Source organism: Larus michahellis, chromosome 10, assembly GCF_964199755.1.
Source record: "Larus michahellis chromosome 10, bLarMic1.1, whole genome shotgun sequence".
NCBI classification, from domain to species: domain Eukaryota; kingdom Metazoa; phylum Chordata; class Aves; order Charadriiformes; family Laridae; genus Larus; species Larus michahellis.
The window spans coordinates 14,028,295-14,046,564 of record NC_133905.1 but is presented as its reverse complement, the minus strand read 5'-3'; the positions used below and the strand labels follow the sequence as shown (position 1 = coordinate 14,046,564).

The window sequence follows — 18,270 nt, the reverse complement described above, 5'->3', positions numbered from 1 at the left end:
CTGGTACCGCCTCAATAACGGGGTTGTACCAGGCTGCCTCATCCTACAGACCTCAGCTTTTCCTGCTTCTCATAGCAGCTCTTCTCCAAGAGCTAAAGTAATGCTCTGCAGCAGCCATGGAAATGGGTGGGAAACATTAAGTCGAACATTCCCTTTCTTAGGAATTTGTAACCACCCCCAGTCTGACAGTAATTTGCAATTAATAAGCTCTGGCTAGTCTTCTTCACTTAGGAAATGAACTATTGAATAGAATAGTTTGTTGCTTATATTCTATATACAATCACACACATAAACACACACACATATAATCAAAAGCACTACATTAATTTTGATTAAAATAGCTATCAGAAGTCTTTGATCTAGGGCTTCATTTTAACTATGTTGGGTTTTCATTTGTATTCAAAAACTGAAAAATATTTTAACCTTTCTGTCTGAAATGGATCATGTTAAAATAAATTGGAGCAAGTTGATGAAAAGTAGTAATTAACCTGCTTTCGCCTCATTAAGAGTCTGTGTTTAACCTATAGGTCATCTGCTCTTTCAGCTGATGTATGGATTTGATCTTCAACGATGAGCTAAACAACCCCATCTTCTATTGATGACTGAGAACTCCCGAACCTCTTGCTTTTTTGGGAGTGGACAAGAAAATTCCTAAAACAAAAGTGCTGAGCTTTTTAAGGAATTATTCTAAACCTTTTTTTTATGGCAGGAGAGGTTGCAATAATGCTGACTCTGCAATACATTGCGAGTTTAAGATAGGGATACAGAACAGAAATGTGAAATCTTTTTTCCCCCCCCCCTTCTATAGGGTATACAGACATAATGGTTGAACTTTTCTACAAAAAGTATTTCTTTTCCACATTATGTGTTGAATCAGGTATATTTATAACCAACAGCCACTTGCTCTTGTCTTGAATTCCTTATTCACCTGTGCAGTTACCAGTTTTAAGACCCCCGATGTGCCTGAAGGTTGGCTGGGGGTTGGAGGGACACAGACCGGAAAGGGGAAGGTGGTGCTGGGAGAACTGGGGGGAAGAAAACTGCTGCATTTACCATTATCCAGTGCAAATATTTCACACCAAGTGGCACTCTGTACATCAGAATCAGATAGGCAAAGTACCTGGAGAAGCTGTTTCGTAAGAGTCAATATATTTGTATTTCTGCTTTTAAAAATATAACTCTAATAATGCTAGAGATAAGTCTGAAATTGGCAAGAGAGATAGGCGGGAGATCTATGCTTTTTAATATCAAGCTCTTCACCAAGATGACTTTTATCACATTAATGGCTAAATCACCCTGATTGTAAAACAGCCAAAATGAGGCAATTAGTAAGGCCTGTGACAGGCACAGAAAACGGAACGCACAAGGTTTTCAGTGCAAGCCAGATGGATATCTTCAATATATTTCTTATTGTCTGCTTGTGGTAATATGTTCAATTAAACTGAATCAGTACTACAGAAGACCCTTTGAATTGCCTGAAAAAAATTGTCTGCTGCAAATTTAATGAAGCTTAACAGTTGTATTATGTTTACAAGTTTTATTTGTTATGATCAGTAAGTGTTTACAAGAAAAAAAACCCAACTAACTTACTTCATTCAACTAGCCCAAAGAGCAAACCATTGGTATTTTACAGCTCATTTCATTTCCATGTTTCTTTGCCATTTACTGGGTTTGTCCTTAGCAGCTGATCTAATTTTTTTTTCCCCTCCCAAATAAGAAACCACCAGCTCTTCCTGCGTTGCTCATTCCCGAGCTGTGAGTCAAGTCTCACTCAACAGTTTGACCACCAACTTGTGTTACGACATGTCCCCAAAGGGGGAGGGGAATGTCCAGCCACGGGCCGGTCCCTTTGATGCTTGTTATGAACCCCATTGATGTTGGAGCAAGGTGCCCACCCTTCTCCAGCACAACGCCGCCAGCAGCCCGTGGCTGTCGTGTTTGACAAGTTCACATGAAGGAAATCAAAAGCAAAAGATGCATCTGAGCAGAACCAAGGAGGGGTGGCTTTAGGGAAGGCTCGACAGCAGACGAGGCATCTGCTTCTCATTTTGCCACTTCTCTAATCTCAGAATAATTACAACCTTTTTGCTTCAATTAACTGTCAGAAAAATGGAAATGCTGACATGATACACAGCTATTTCATCCTCCCTGGGGTGCTTTGGGCCTGACCTGATTTTTCTGATGACCTCAGGTTCTCACCTGAACGGAGCTGGGAGAAAACCTAGATGTCTACCAGACTCAGGTGTGACACACGCAGGGGAGATGCACCTCCCAGCTCTGAAACACAAAGGTGAGCTCCTTACAACTGCAGAAGGCAATTTGGATAGGCATCGTACAACAACCTCGACTGTGGTTTAAGTTAGAAATAAACATGTCGGTTGCCTGAAACCATAAAATACCTGATTAAACCTTGTGTTTGAAGTGCCAGATGGAGAAGAGCTCCTTAAAAGCTGCAAGGACCCTGAGGTACCTACTGTATACCAGCCCCATCACCAGCTTCTACGTGAAGTTTTTCCACACTGGGTTCATTAAGGAGATCCAGCAAAGCGCAGCCTGAAGCGTTGGGGCAACCATGGTTGAGGGGAAGGAGGAGAAGATGCGGCAGATGCACAGCTCTTGCATTTATAATTGTGCCTTTCATGTTTTACTTAAACCTAGCAAAATACCCTTAATTGTGTCCTAGAAATAATTGGTGTCGGTGGAAATAGTCCAATTAGAGCTGAATATATTCCTTTGCAATTTTATGGCCAAAGATCATTGCTTTCATTGTCAATTGTTAAAGTCAAGCATTTGCTACTGGTTGTGAGTTAGAAGTCAAGACAGATTTTCAAACTCAGAAACCTGAACATGAGAATACAGCAACATGTACTCATGAATAACTCAGTGCTTACCCGTCTCTATAGCGCTCTCTAATCCTATTTTTGCCTACAAACCCCTGATTTAGAGATTCTGGAGACCAACAGTTTGTACTCTAAATTGACTTTTTCTCCCTGAATTTTTTAAAAACAATGTGTTACACCATATAAGGAATATCCATTCATTTGTGGACTACATATAAAAACTGTGTCCAGCAACTACTAAAAAAGCCTTTAACAGTAATAAAACTTTTGCCTTTTTCAGAGTTCCAATTCTTTGGTAAGTGTAGAAAATCTTGGCTTTGATACCAGGTGAACACACACCTCGTGTGCTATCCAGCATAATTATAAAAAGCCCATAAAATATGGACAGCCCTGAAGTGCTGCTCTGGGATTATTACTGTAAACTCTGCCTCTCTTTTTTAAATTGTATTTTGTGCTTTCAACACCAGGTGCCATTTAACCAGGTCCTTTCTTAAGGGCTGAGGCACAACCAATATGAATTTAAATTAGATTGAGTCGAACCACGAGGAAAGAAAAATAAAGACCTTGCATAACCTTAAACATGGAAGGATCAAGACAGACCTCAGCAAGAGTGACAGAGGGGTTATTCATGTTTCAAAATGACTAACCACTAAACCCAAGACATATGGAGGGATGGTGTAGAAAAAGCCTGCAATAGCTTCCTGGGACAGCTTTCCATATGAGCAAAGAACCAGTGGCGCGTCTGATGGGGGAAGAATCAGAGAGGTACAGAGAGGGTTTCTAGTCATGCGGATAGTGCTTAAATGGGTCAACAGATTTGAGTATCTGCTGTATTTTCCCCCTGGTTAATGTAAAAAAAAACAAACCCAACATCTTAATGTATGGCTTACTCTGCCCTCTTGGGGAAAAAAGTTGAACCTCCAAGCCAAGCAACTGATATCCTGGTTACTCAGAAGTAGTTCCTGACATAGCTGAGAACAGCTGGGAAAATCCATGGTGCTAGAGTTATCTGTATTCACTGATTAAAAACGGGAAAAAAAAGGACACATGAAAATACACAAACTCCTTATAGAAAGACTAGGATTTCATGCAACTGCAAAGTAAAACCATTGCACGGTTCCTCTGCAGCCAGACCCATTCAGAGCACACCCTAACACACAGAGCCACTGTGGTAATGCACCCAGCACTTCTGCACAGGTTGGTAGAATTAATTCAAAACATGTATTTTTGACTAAGAGAAAATCAGGTTTATTAAACACCATCTTTTGCTACTGATGGAGTCAGCAATGGCAGCATTTGAGAACCAGCTCAGCTGTCAACAAGCCCAGCGTTTGCTGATCTCAGTAGCACAACCGGCCACGGCGGTAGATTGAAGGCTGGCGCTGATGCCAAAGCAGATGCTGAAGAACAGAGTCAGCTATACGAGCTCTGATATGCAGAATCAGTCTCTGGGATCACGGAAATAAATTATTTTGAAGTACAAACCAAGATATAAATAGACACATACACTAAGGATGGAAATAATTTGGTAAGGAACGCACAACTGTGATCTAAAACTTGTACAATAATGTTCTGGATATTCACTCTGGATTGAGTGTAACTATGAATATCCAATTAAAAAAAATCAGAATCATGGTAATGTGTGAACATTTCTAAAAGAATAAAATAATTCTCTGAAAACCCATGAGGGATATTATTCCGACTGTATGATTCTCCATCTGATTTTGACCTATTTTCTAAGTTTTATTCTTCAGTCTACTATAACATAAACATGGGATTAATTTAAAAGTCTGCCTGGACCCTGAAGTTTGTAAACAATACATTTAAAAAAAAAGCATCAAAGTGAAGGCATTACACTAAGTTGTCTTTAACACAATTATGGGAGGTTATGATGATGTCTTCAAAGGTAAAAAGAACTACAAAAAGAACTACTGCTGTGAAATTCCGCAGCCGGTGTTTCATGACGAGCACTGTTGGTGCACACACATCTGCCCCAGCTTCTGCGCTGTTCAGCTTCAGAAGGCTGATGGGTATGAAGGTATCAAAGTCACCTCAGCCCAAACGAGGAACTTTATGCCCAAATGGAAAAGGAGGCCTAAGCAATTCTGTTTGATTGCATGTCTGCTCATTAGCACACACCAGCTTACTGTATTATGTGGAAATTAAGCCACAAATGACTTGAAGAAACCCTGCACCATGCATTATCAGCCACGTTCCACCCAAAACTCCTGAAACATGCAATAGCAGACAGATGGTCAGGCATTAGAGAGCGACGTCTCTCCACTGGCGCACACCTGTGGAGCTTGAGAACTGAACTCGTCAGTTCTTCAGGGGCAGCATAATATTCATAATCTCTGAATATGAAAAAATGGTTACTCCTTATCTACTAAGACAATCCATAGTAGTTTAAATCCACTCCATGGATATGAGGCAAGCACAATGCATTTTCCAAGGAACATAGTTCAATATCAATCAATTAACGTCGAAACGGTGACAACCACAGATGGCCAGAGGGGCCAGGAAGGCCATCGCATCTTTAGAGAGCGCGAACGCTGTGTCCATGCGGATCAGCACAGCACTGCCCCGAACTATGAGCCCAGCTACTTTTAAAGGACTAGAATAACACAGTAAAAACTGCAGGTTTAAAGGCAATAACATTTGAAGTCTCTGAAAAGTTACTCAATAATGGACTGGAATTTACCGTATTTAATCAATCGTTTCAATTTTAAATGCAATACAACAATTCAACGTTCACACAAAGGAATAGGCTTGGAATGGAAAATATGCAATTTTATAGAAAATAATTCGGATCACTGTGCTGAACAAAATCAAGACTATCAGGCTATTCAAGCGTGAGGAAAAAATAACCTACTGACATTATCTTTGTATTCTTTTTCTGCTAAAGTGCTATGGATACCAGCTAACAAAAGTTCTCTTGCTTTTACTGCCTTGAGGCCTCCCCTGACAGTCCAAACGAGACGAGCTAATAGCAGTAGGAAAATGTTAAAGGTGCATCATAATGAAACAGGCAAATAAAGTCATCGGAACTTGCCTTTGTCGGAGATGCAACAATGTGAGCGGAATTGCTGTACTTCCCGACAAGAACAGAAACGTGCAGGCTCTAACAGGCATTCACATGCTGCTTCTGCCCATTAAACCACAGAGATAAGGGGACTGGAAAGGACCTGGGTCATGCTGGTCCGCAATCAAAGGCAACCGGATAATAAATGGTACGAAAAGCTGTTTCTGGCAGGCTGGAGTGCTTTGAAACCCAAGAGCACCTCGGCCACCCCATGAGCAGGGACAGCAGTCCCTGCTGGTGCTTCCCCGTCACCAGTTGCACACCCACAGCTCCCAGTTTGGACACAGCAGCAGCTCTGCTCACCTCTGCAACCGCCGCTGCCGACCTGGAAATGACAAAGGACCGCACCATCCAGATACAGGCTGCAGAGCCAAGCTGAATTATTAGATTTATAGATAGAGTTGTATAAAAATGTATATATAAATGTATATAAAAATTCATATAAATACATCTATTTTTATATATAGATAGATTTACAGCTTAGAACACAGCCAGAAGGACAGCAGACGTTTGAGAGGAAGCCACACGTGTCTACGGTGGGTGCCACGACCTGTTTACCTCCGACATCAGAAAAGCAAAGGTGGCCACAGGCTCATCGAAATCTTTAGTGCACCTGCTGGGAAATGAGCTGCATGACAAGGATTTTCTCATCCTGTGAAAGAAACGGTGGCATCTCTGCATTCTGTCATTTGCTTGTTTTCGCTGCTTCTTCCATACCTCATGCTGCCAGAGAAACTCCATTTGGGTCTCGGTCACTGCGCAAGCTGGGACGTTGGCACCAGGAGCCTCTCCTTCCACCTCCTATATTCAGAGCTTTTATTGCAACACCTTGAAATTAGTTTCCCATTTCAGAGCTTCTGCTGTATTAGCCAGTTTATATCACTACGTTAAATACAAATAAACTCATATTGTTCAGTCTACATCTGTTTACGCTATTTGTCATTTAATCCCCAAGTACTGAGAAAGTCTATACTCTTTCTCAGTGTTGAAAGAATTGAACATTTAGCCTCAAGTATAGGGAAAAAATGGAAAAAGGAAGATGGAAAATTAATATTTATATACTACATGTAAACACATGCCGTGTTTTACATAGCTCTGAACACTGTCTGCGGGATTCTGCTCTACCCTTACAAATTCAATCCTGTTTTTAATTTAAAGGTCAAACTGTACATGCAAGTTTGCAAGATTTCAGGTCTCGGAGGCCAGAATGGTTCTCATTTAGCACCAACCAACAACACAAACCCAAACCACAGTCTCAGTGGTTCGGAAAACCACGAAGGTTCACCAGCTCTGACAACAGCATGTTAATACACAGCCCTATGGGCACGCGTCAGAATTTCACATTTTTTAAGCTGTCTACTCATGCATAATATGAATATTTATTCATCCCTCTCTGGTTGTTTGCCAGAGATTTATTTTAAGCTCCTTGGTTCTGGTGTAACAGATATTCTCCTCCTCCTCCTCCCATCCTTGTCTACACTGTCTTTGACACTGTCGGCATCTCTCCCTGAGAGAGAAAGAAAATTAAAAAAAAAAAAAAAAAAAAAAGGAGAACCCGCAATATTAATGGAAGAACACAGGAAGGTTAGAGAAAACGTCTTTTGACCTTCACAGTTTTTTAACTCAATGACATGATTTAGAAAAGAATATAAGCATCTCTTAAGGTCAAAAAACTCATCAGCTGATAAATTAGTCTTTTTGTACACCACAAAACTGAGTTAAAATAGGGTATTCGGTCATATTTCCGTCCAAACTTGCCAGTGTTTTACTTAGGGCAGAGAAACTCAAGCATTTCAGTATAAAATACAGTATTTTACACAGTTCATTTGGAGTTCAGAATAGTTTCTGCTCTTTTATACCTTTTATGGGATAGACTTTGAAATTGCATTTCTCAGTTTGCTGTTAATATCCACATCTCAGGCTTAAGAGTTTATTCTCTGCTTCATGCACATGTGTCGCTCCCATTAATGCTAATGGAATCGAGTTAAAACGGAGCACTGAGGGAGAAAAAAGTACTTGCTAAACCTTTATAACCTTACCGCAAAGAAAAGTGATTTGTAAACCATGTGAACCCAAAGATCAGGTACAATAGCTCAGAGTTAGGGGCTATTCCTCGGGTACCGCGAGGAAGAAAGGCTAAGCCAGGAATTACAGAAGCATGACTCTTCAATAACAGAAACCGAACAGTCCTATTTTCAACAATTAGCTTTTTTTACGGTGGTACAAGTGGTCCCTGAACTGCAGACCCCAATCCAGACCCCTCAGTGCCCCGCAGCACTCCAAAAACCAGGACGACCTTGGCCGTGCCTGTGGATGCAGCCAGTGCCTCCCGCTGCCGGGCACACACCACCCTCCTGCGGTCCTGAGGGGTCCTGGGAAGGACGTCTGAGCTGCGGTCACTGTTTTGCTCTGGGGCAGACAGTAGCTGATCGACCCTTTTAATAATTGACAAGGTCTTTTTTATGTTTGTTGTCCCCAAGCGGCGCTTTCCCAACGATTTATTGTGGGTGCCTCCTCAGGACAACAGCGATTAAGAAAAGGCAGAGTCAGCTCACAGCGAGATCTGACCCCCGTCTTCACTTGTCTCTGGTTTTGTTCACAGGGACAGGCTCGGCCAGGGACAAATGCTATGCAAGCTGTTCAAATCAACTCCAAACCTGACGAACTCTTGGTGTCTATGTGCTACAGCACTCCTTTTACAAAGAAGATATGAAGGGTAACACAGCCCTCCACCTTGGGGCTGCACTGTTTGGCCCCTTGGTGTAAGGGAAGCAGAAGGGCCGAGTGCGGTGGAGCACAACCCCAGGAACATCCCATCTAACCACACGTCCCTCAGGGGAGAGCGAAGGCAGAGCCAAACATTTTGCTCAGAGAAAAACAGAGAAAAAACCTGTCACCTGCGGTCTGTGCCGATACCAGGGGCTCACCAGCTCTCTCAGCGCCGGCCTGATCCTGACATTCCTTTCTGAAATCTGCTCTGACTATAAAAACCACAGAGTAAAACTTCCATTGAAACATTTTAAAGTATTCCCTATATACACCATAAAAATAAGGGATGGGGAGAGCCTCTAACCAAATACTATCCATCAATGCCAATATAAGGGAGAATTAAAACTGACAGCATTAGAGCTCTGCGATTGATTTATTGCTTTGTAATCAATCTTTCCTGATTTGTTATCCAATATAGGTTTTTTCCCCAAATAAGGAGGAGATGGGAGAGTGATTATAAGTGTGATAATCTATATATTCATTGCCCATAATAATTCATCAGACATCAGACTACTCATAAGCAGACCAAAAATTAGTTTAAGACTTTAGTCAGTGTCTCTCATTGTTTATCAAATTATTTTAAATATTTTTGCTTTTGAAAAAAATATTTGACAAAAAAATTCTGAACACACACACACACACACACATGAATGAACACTCGGAATTCCCAAAATGCAGAAATTCAGCCCTGGATAAGAAAAGATGAAATTAAATTAGAGTTTGTGCATCTTTTAAAAAATTATGACACTCAGTTGCAAGGGTGAAAACTCTTGTATCACTCTGAAAACAGGTAAACTGTATTACAGAGCTCGGATGTTTTTTAAAAAGATAACAGAAGTTTAAGAGTAACAAGAATAAATGAAGCTGAACTAGCCACGACATGTTTTTAAAGGACACCACCTAATCTTGGCATCCTGAGGGCAACATTTCTGCACAAGCACGTCCTTTGCAAAACTGAATCTTAGGACACAGCTGGCTGCGGCACCAGAAAGTATTTCTCAAGCGCAATTACTGGCCATTGCTAGAAACACGTCAACGCCACGGACCAGGGACCTGGCTTTGTGTTACAATTCCCGTATCATTTGCAGTATAATTTTAAACTATGTGTGAAAACAAATGCATTAACTTCCTGTGAGCACCATCACTCGGCGTGATCCCAGAGCCCTTCCGTGGTCCTCTCTGAGCCACGAGGCTCAGCAGGTTTCCGAGATGCTAAAGACGCTTTAATCCCCCCAGATTCAACTTGCATCAGAGGGGAAAGGTGCAGCACGTGCAGGGCTGCTTCGGACGCTCTTAGACGCTAAGATGGAATACCAGTCATATGCAATAAAAACTGCAATTACCTTTCACAACCAGACTGCCCGTGCTGCTTGCCGTCCCAAAGTGGTTTGTTGCCACGCAGGTGTAACTCCCTGCGTCGGACTTGGTGACGTTGACAATCCGGAGGCTCCCATCATCCAAAACAGTGATTCTGGAAAGACAGCAGACATGAAAGTTATATATTTTTTAAGTTAACATAAAACTCTTTTGAGTCTGCATTAATTATTGATGGTTTGAACAACAGAGAGTCGGTTGCCCATTACAGAGGGACTTTAGCTGACAAAAATCTCTTAGGACACAACTCATAAATACTGAATGCATCATTTACATGAGTTTTCCATGTCTTTACTTGAGGGCAACTTTAATTTACACACCAGCAGCTTGTGTAGGTTTTACGCGTGTTTGTACTTTGATATTCAGCGCTCACCATGACAACCCTCGCAACACGTGCTACATCTAAAAAATCTCCACGCTCACTGCTTAACAATGTAAAAGCTTCTGCCCAACAGATGCAATGAAGCAGGTGTTTCATTGCTGCTTTTTTTTTTTCCCCAGGAAGGCTGATGGCTTTTCAGCGAGGGTACCACGCTGCCAAGCTGCCCCCCGCCCCCGCGCTCTCCACCTCCCTGCCTGCAGCATAGCTCAGCCCGCGGGGCTTATCTGCAGTCACACTTGCAGGCTAAAAAAAATATTAGCCTATTTCATTCCCGTCCTCCTCCTTGCATACATGCTCCCCATCACAACAGTGCCATTCTCTGCAGTGGTACGCGTCTCTCGGATGGGGGGAGGCAGTGGGGGAAGGCAGGTTAAATCCTGGGTTGATCCCCGGCCCGTCTTCTTGCACAAGGGTGGCACTCCAGGCTCGCCTGGTGCTCACAGTTAGCTCTGGCTCCCGTCCCATCTTCTTCTGCTCTGCTCTAAGTCAATGAAAACAGAAAACCCGATCCTGCCCAGTAAACCCCATTGAAACATGAACGGCTTGTGCCCTGAGGAGGCATAATCGAAGCAGACACCTGAAAAACATTTTCCCCAGCCAAATATCACCTCTTTTAGCAAAATACTTAGTTGTCTGCCCAATTGTGCTGTCTTGGGCCACAACCTGCATTCTCGCCTTCAGCCACTTTCAGATCTGCACAGAAAAATCTTGTATTAATTCCTGCCTTCTCCTGCTCACTTATTTCCCAATTTACCTAATCTGAAAGAAAATGAAGAAGCCTTCCTGCATCCTTAACGCCAATCAAGCTCTGTGCAACTGGATTGAGAAATTAGGAGGAAACAATACTTGCACCATGGCAGAAGTGCCCAGATGGCACTTCCCACCTCAAAAGGCTTTAAGAAACAGACCATACGCATGGGCACGAGCCTTTTCTCGCAGTCATAGGACAGCACTGAGGCAGCTGAATGAAGTATCAGTGTTAGACAAGGCATGGGCACAAGCACAAAGGGCATCGGACCTTGCCAGCCCTGGGCTGAGCAGGGTCTCCAGCAAGACTCAGGAGACATCGTCTCACCTAAGGGAGCTGCTGTGGGTGGCTTTTGTCATGCCCTGCTCTCTTGATGGGCACACATGGGCTACTCAGTCCACATGCATAGACCTGCTTCCAAAAATGGGACACTTAGAATGTCTTTATGACAGTATCGAGAGAGGATGAGGAAGACAGTGCAAGATGCTCCAACAGCAGCCACCAAATCCCTGTCCTGGCTACCCTCTCCCTGACCTGCTCTTGCAGCAGCACGGCACCACGCAGGCCAGCTGGCAGAGCCCAGGGACAGAGGTCATATTTCACACATCAGTAGCGGTGATATTAATAGAAGTTTCTCAACTGGCTTATAGGTCTCCAAATTGTGGCAGTCAGTAACATTCACTATTGTAATTTATTTTTGCAGGACTCTAGTGCCATATATTTGCTTCTGTAGCAGTTGCTCCAGCTCAATAATTGGAAGAGAGTAGTATATAGCTACTTGTCTCTTATCTTCACCACTATGTTGGCACAAATCAATGCACGTATTACATTAAATGTGCACTGGAGCACAGGACTTGCCACACTGGCCTCCAGTGCAGGAGCCCGGGCAGCGGCAGCACCAGGAGGTCCCAAGGAATTATTTACTGCTGTTATCAATTTCAGGTCTTTGGAAACAATAGTGCCTTTCTGAAAGTTGAAGGTGCCCTTGGCACACATTAAAATTCAAATCAATATACGCGACAGAACAAGCTCAGCAATATGCTCTGGCTCAAGAAGGACCACCCGGCGCCGTCACTGCCCCTGCCAGGCTCTGCACTCGATCCTGCAGCATGTTTAACATCCCAAGAAATCCAGAAAAATGTGATGTTTTAGACTATTTCTGTACAGTTGAGATATTATTTTTTTTAATTTATTTATGTTTTATTTTTAGCCATATCGTTGAAAACTATTTACTGTATAATCGCTTCCATAGATCATTTTAATTGTATCCGTTGATGAAGCCAGCTTTAATTTCAAATTCTAATGCCTTTTCTGTCTCTGTATTTCCCATGCTATTGGTTTGCTTCAAAGTCATCTTTAGTCCCAACGTAAAATTAGTTTGCAACTAATGTGGACTGGATCACCCCGGAGACAACCTGTTGATGCGGACAGTCAGTCCACCATTGGCTTTGGCACATCTCGGGGAGTTAGTGCCATCTTTATTTCCTTCCCTTTCTAAGCGGAAAGCGTTACTTTTGAGCACACAGATATCCTTTTTCCCTGGTAACATGCTGCAAAGAGTTCAGGTGAGACTTGCACCAAGTTCTCCAAACCCCTTCCCTGCAGAATCTGCGGGCACGTTTAATTCTCATCTGGTAACTAAGTAATTCCCCACACACTCCCGTAAACAACCAGCATTAAAACCGACAAATAATTGTGCAAGTTAACTGATTTTTTTTTAAAATAAATCAGACCATTAAAACCTTACTGTGACTCATTGATTAGGAGGCCTTATGGTTATGGGGCTCTTTTTGCTGAAGGTGCTTTTCTACACTGAATGTTTCATCCTCTAATTTGAATCCAATGTGTTAGAAGTTAACAAGTAATTATTTTAACACTCTGAAATTTGTTACAGTTAGTTGAGAAAGCAGGGAGGACTTTCACTGATTTTGCTAATTCACAAATTTTCTGTGCAGGCCTATCTGCATTAAACGAGAGGAGAGGCTCATTTCAGGCCACTGAGGGTTCTCAAACTGCTAATTGGCACGAAAGCAAACACCCCCTTCATCAACCACTTTTAGCAGTTTGGTTGAAAAAGTTCTTTCAAGACACAAAGTTCAAATTAAATGAAGCACCGTTCAGTATGCTTTCTTCCTCTTCCGAAACACGCCCCCAAAATGTTTTCTAATAAGATGCCTAGGAAGACATCAAAATAAACCACATTTCCGATAAACACAGGTATTACTTCAGAACAAAGTGCTGGTTCCTGAGTAAGCACCTCTTTAAACCACTACAAACTCAAAAAATGAGCTACTGACTTACTATCGAATATTCTGGGTTCCCCGACACTACTAACTACAACAACTAAAAATATAAATCTCTTCTTGTACAGGTTAATGCAACTGCTCTAGTGATAACCTGTCTCATGGTCACTGCTAATATCACAGAAAAATCAAAGAAGATTAAAATATCCATTTGAAAAAAAAAAGATGATATAGGATAGTTTAGCATCCTTATATAAAGAAAGGTCATCTATTTTAAACATAGCATTTGTAAGAGAGAATCTGTCGGTCTGCGCTGTCAACTGGAGATTTCAGGTCCACAGAGAGCAGAGGCACATCTGAAATTAGGAGATAAAAGGATTGTTTGTTTCCTAAACTGAAACTTTGGGTTCTACCCCAGGAAGAGCTGACCTTGTCAGTGTTTTGATCAAAACTCTTCTGGGGACAAAGGACCTTTAAAAATGCTGAAAACATTCCTCCCTAGCCTTCCTTGCCCATTTTTATTTCTGCCACTGCAGCAGCAAATGGAAGAAGTTGCAAGCTGAACACTTTGCATTATCCTAAACCAGCTTTTTCCACACCCGACAGGCACACAGTGTCCACAGCAGCTTCTCGGCGACGCTGCGAGAGCCCTTTGCCAGCTTTGCAGGAATGGAAATGTCTTAAGGCATTGGGCTATTTGGCTGGTGTCAACCTTGAAAAGTACGTGAAGGAGAAAGACGCACAGAATCACAGACTGGTTTGGGTTGGAAAGGACCTTAAAGACCATCTAGTTCCCACCCCCTGCCCTGGGCAGGGACACCTCCCTCTAGACCAGGTTGCTCCGAGCCCTGTCCAACTTAGCCTTGAACATCTCCAGGGATGGGGCAGCCACAGCTTCTCTGGGCAACCTGGGCCAGGGGCTCACCACCCTCATAGTGAAAAATTTCTTCCTGATATCTAATCTACATCTCCTCTCTTCCAGTTTGAAGCCACTACCCCTTGTGTCCTATCACTACATGCCCTTGTAAATGTTCCTCTCTAGCTTTCTTGTGCATCTTCATGGATGACAAATATCTAAGTGTGTGCTACAGTTGCACAGAGCGCTGCTATCCAAAGAAACCCAAGCTGCTGTGAAAGGACCCACCTCGGCATCCTGGCCACATCAGCACGGCCAGGATCAATACAGCAGTACTAACTTGCCCAGGGAGATGGATGGAAGAGGTCAGGCAGACCTGGAGCAGTATGAGGAAAAACAGCAGCACGTAATCATTTTGGTCTGATCTATTAGTCGTTATTTTTCAGCTCATGATACATCTGCCATATCTCTTAGGTCTCCCATCAGCAGGTTATGTTACCTCCAACCCCAAATGGAGCACAATAGACCTGATGTGTGTAGGTCACCGTAGTATTCCCTACTGCTGGGCAGGATTCCCAGGAGCAGATAAATATTTCTCAGTCAGTAACATATGCATTTAGAGATAGAATACGCCCTGTTGACATCAGTAAGTGTTTTATCACCGACTTTGTGAAAATGAGATCAAGCCCTTATTTGGAATATAAAGGATGACCAAAAACTGCAAAACTCCCAGAGCACATCAGAAATCCGAGTATCAGTAATTACCTCCAGCCCAGCTCCAGGGAAATCTGACCTTTGGGTGTCTGACTGCATCACTTGCATCTACCAGAACATGCCTACAACACTCTGCTCAGGTTTGACCCCATGCTTTGACAGAATGCTGGGATAAAAATCCCAGACTTATGGTATCTACTGTAACATCTTGCTCCTTTGTTTAATTAAAAGGAAAGTGATGCGGGTCGGGGAACCAAATACACCAGCGCTGCAGAGCCAGGGGTTGTTCAACCTCACCCACACCTTGCAGTCGCCTGGTGAAAGCCTTTGCAGGGACAAACAGCAGGTCCACACGATAACCTTTTCCCTGTGAATTATTTTCTAACTCTCAAGGTCCACACATCACCGACAGAAGATCTGCACACCAGACAGATGATACTGCAGGTATCCCTCAATGTAGTCTTCTCGGCTTGCCCTCTATTTTTCCGTTCAGTAGATGGAAACACATGGAATACGAAGGGACTACAAATGCAGCTCATATGGCAGGTTGTGTGTGTGATGGGAAGGGTTGTCTTCCCGAGGGACGCAGCGTGCAGGCAAGCAGCACAACTACAGCACTGCAGATGAGGGCTCGAATACTTCTGTGGAGCAAAGCACTCATAATTATAAAATGACTTTTTTTTTCCCCTCTCAAATGGTTTTATTAGCACTGCTGCAATGAAATGAGGTATGTTGTTTCTTATCTGATAATTTTAGCATTTTAATTTACGAAATACAAACATAACTACACTTGGTTTCACTGTTGATTAAACACATGCATCTGAAATATTTCATGCTTAGCCAAGTGAATATTTTAAATTTTTTTTTCCCCAGGAAACAATGGTTAGGATGTCCGATCCTTTTTCTATTACAGGGAGAAAAGATGTCTTAGAGCAAGCATTTAAATGAATGTCAGTTGGAAGAAACACAAACTGAGTGCAATTTGAGATAAAACTACCATTGATCCCTTCATGTACAGCCTTTGTGGCAGTGGCTGACGTGGCTATTGAAAAGAGACTGTGGTGCCAGAGTTCTTCTAAGAGATAATCCCTCTTCTGAGAGAGGATTTAGGTTAAATGTACCTGTGAAAAACAGTGTATTTCATCCGACATGATGAATGGCCTATTGTCCATCCTCCGGTGCCTTGCTTGGGCTGGAGGAGTTAGAAGCAGAGGAAGAAAGCAGAAGCACCAGACAGACCTGACTGCAATCTCAGCGATGTATTTGCTCAGCCTTTTCCCATAGTTGATAGGCAGTAATATCTACAGCAATTTTTAGCCTAACAGCAACTTTACTTCATGCCACAGCTCTACTGCAAATGTAAATGATTCCGGGCAATTGCATTATTTATCAAATTATTTCTATTTCTATGGCATGTCTTTGTAGCAGTTTATTACCTTTTTCATAATGCTTCCCATGCAATGAGGCAGAGACTGGGATTATTAAAATGATCTCATAAATGCGGTATTGGCCATTAGGCTATTTCAGGAAAACAGTGAAATTTAGAAATACTCACAAGTTTGGCTGAGAGGGAAGATTTACTGCTCAGAGCACAGCCCTGCCCGAAACCAGGGACACTGCTCAGGAGTACCTGCTTGTCACTTGAAGAATGGGCTGGTTCCGAGTATGGTCCACAGCTAATAATTTCTGCGGCCCTGGGATGCTGCCTTCGTGTGTGACTACAGCCTTTATGTTGTGTAAATAAATAACAGTAAGGTCACAGTTTTCTGCTTCATAACATTAATCCCCATTAAAGTATATGCCGAGGTCAAAGCCAACTTGGGGCTCCACTCAACCCCCTTGATGGTCCCTGGCGTGCAGGGGGAAGAGGGTGAGGGGAGAGCCCCAGTCCTAACCCCCAGCACCTTGTCACACCATCTGAGACTTCCCTACATCAATACCGGCCAAAAATGCTCAGCATCCTCCTGGTAAGCAGACAGGGCTTTCCAGGCTTGAGCTTCACCCATGTCCTGTCACTCCAGATGTTTCTGAAAATGGATGAGAAAGGGATGGTGTCCACACTACCACCAACGCGGGACATGAAGGCATCCTGAGGGCTATGGTCAGGACAGCAACCTGAGCATAGGACAGGACCTGTCTAACAGATGTTAGGGTTAGTCCGAGTGAAACACAGGACGATACTGTCTGTTGGATCGGCATTACAGATGTCTCCATTTGATCATCCACCTAAACTCACAGCTGATGTGGACAGTCATACTGGGCAGGCAGTCTTCTACACATCTGCTACTACGTGTCTGGGACCTGTTAGTTTTGATTTAGATAACCACCTACAGCTGCTTCGGTACTTATTTGTCTATAACTACTTGTCTTTTCATGGTTCACAGAAAAGCCTGAGCTAATTTAGAGCCTCAGTCAAAGCCCATTTAATTTAGTGCATGTCTTTCTCTTGGTGAAAGCAGGCATTAGATAAGGCCTTCCTTATCCATGACAACTGGCAGGTCTTTTAACACCAAACTGCCTATAATTAATTTTCAGGTAAGAACTATATTTGCTCAAAATAAACCAAGGTAAAATCCCGTTGCATTGAGTTCAGTAGAACATTTCCCACAAGCTTTGCTGGAGACACAATTTAAACGGAGCTAAAGAGCCGGAGGATGAAGGGTTTGAACTCCTGAGGTGTGTGTCACAATTATGTTGGGCTGCCAGGCTGTCTGTTGTGGGAGTGCTTCTCAATCTGTAAAATATATCTATTTTGTCCAAGGAAAAACACTGGCTGGAGAAGGCACTGAGGAATATCACTTCTGCACCATTTTTACTACTATATTGGCATCACGAAGGACACCAGGAACTTTTCTGCTAAATTACGGCAACTGCGAATCGGCCAGACATTTATGGTGCACAGAATTTGGGTTCATTAGGCATTTTTTGTGCTCTGGGACTACAATAGGAAAGCACAAACACTTAACATTAATCTTTTGGAAGGTCCTCCTAGGTAATAGCTGCTCTTACTTGTTGCAGCGAAAAATGTGGAATATTGCACTTTTTTTTTCTTACTTAATCTCTGAGAAAATTCTAAGAACACTTCTTCCAGGGATGTGAACTGTTGTGTGTAAATGCCTTTTCATTTTAGGCTTTTCATTTGCAGGCTTGCTAAGTATGAAGAATTAAAGGACAGAAGAGAAGAAATAGCAATTCTTTCAGATTATCATAAAAAACTGTAAATAGTATTCTAGAGAAAAAAATGGAACATATTTTGCTCAGA

General features: G+C 42.6%; 1 protein-coding gene across 5 annotated transcripts in view; it reads right to left on the bottom strand.

Moving 5' to 3' along the window:
* LOC141749207 (contactin-4) overlaps positions 1-18,270 on the bottom strand; it is a 347,767-nt gene that overhangs the window by 32,477 nt on the left and 297,020 nt on the right. For all 5 annotated transcript variants that reach the window (XM_074602291.1, XM_074602290.1, XM_074602293.1 and 2 more), the window contains one exon: positions 10,035-10,162. In XM_074602291.1, coding sequence (XP_074458392.1) covers positions 10,035-10,162 — 128 coding nt within the window. The remainder of the gene's footprint in view (positions 1-10,034; positions 10,163-18,270) is intronic.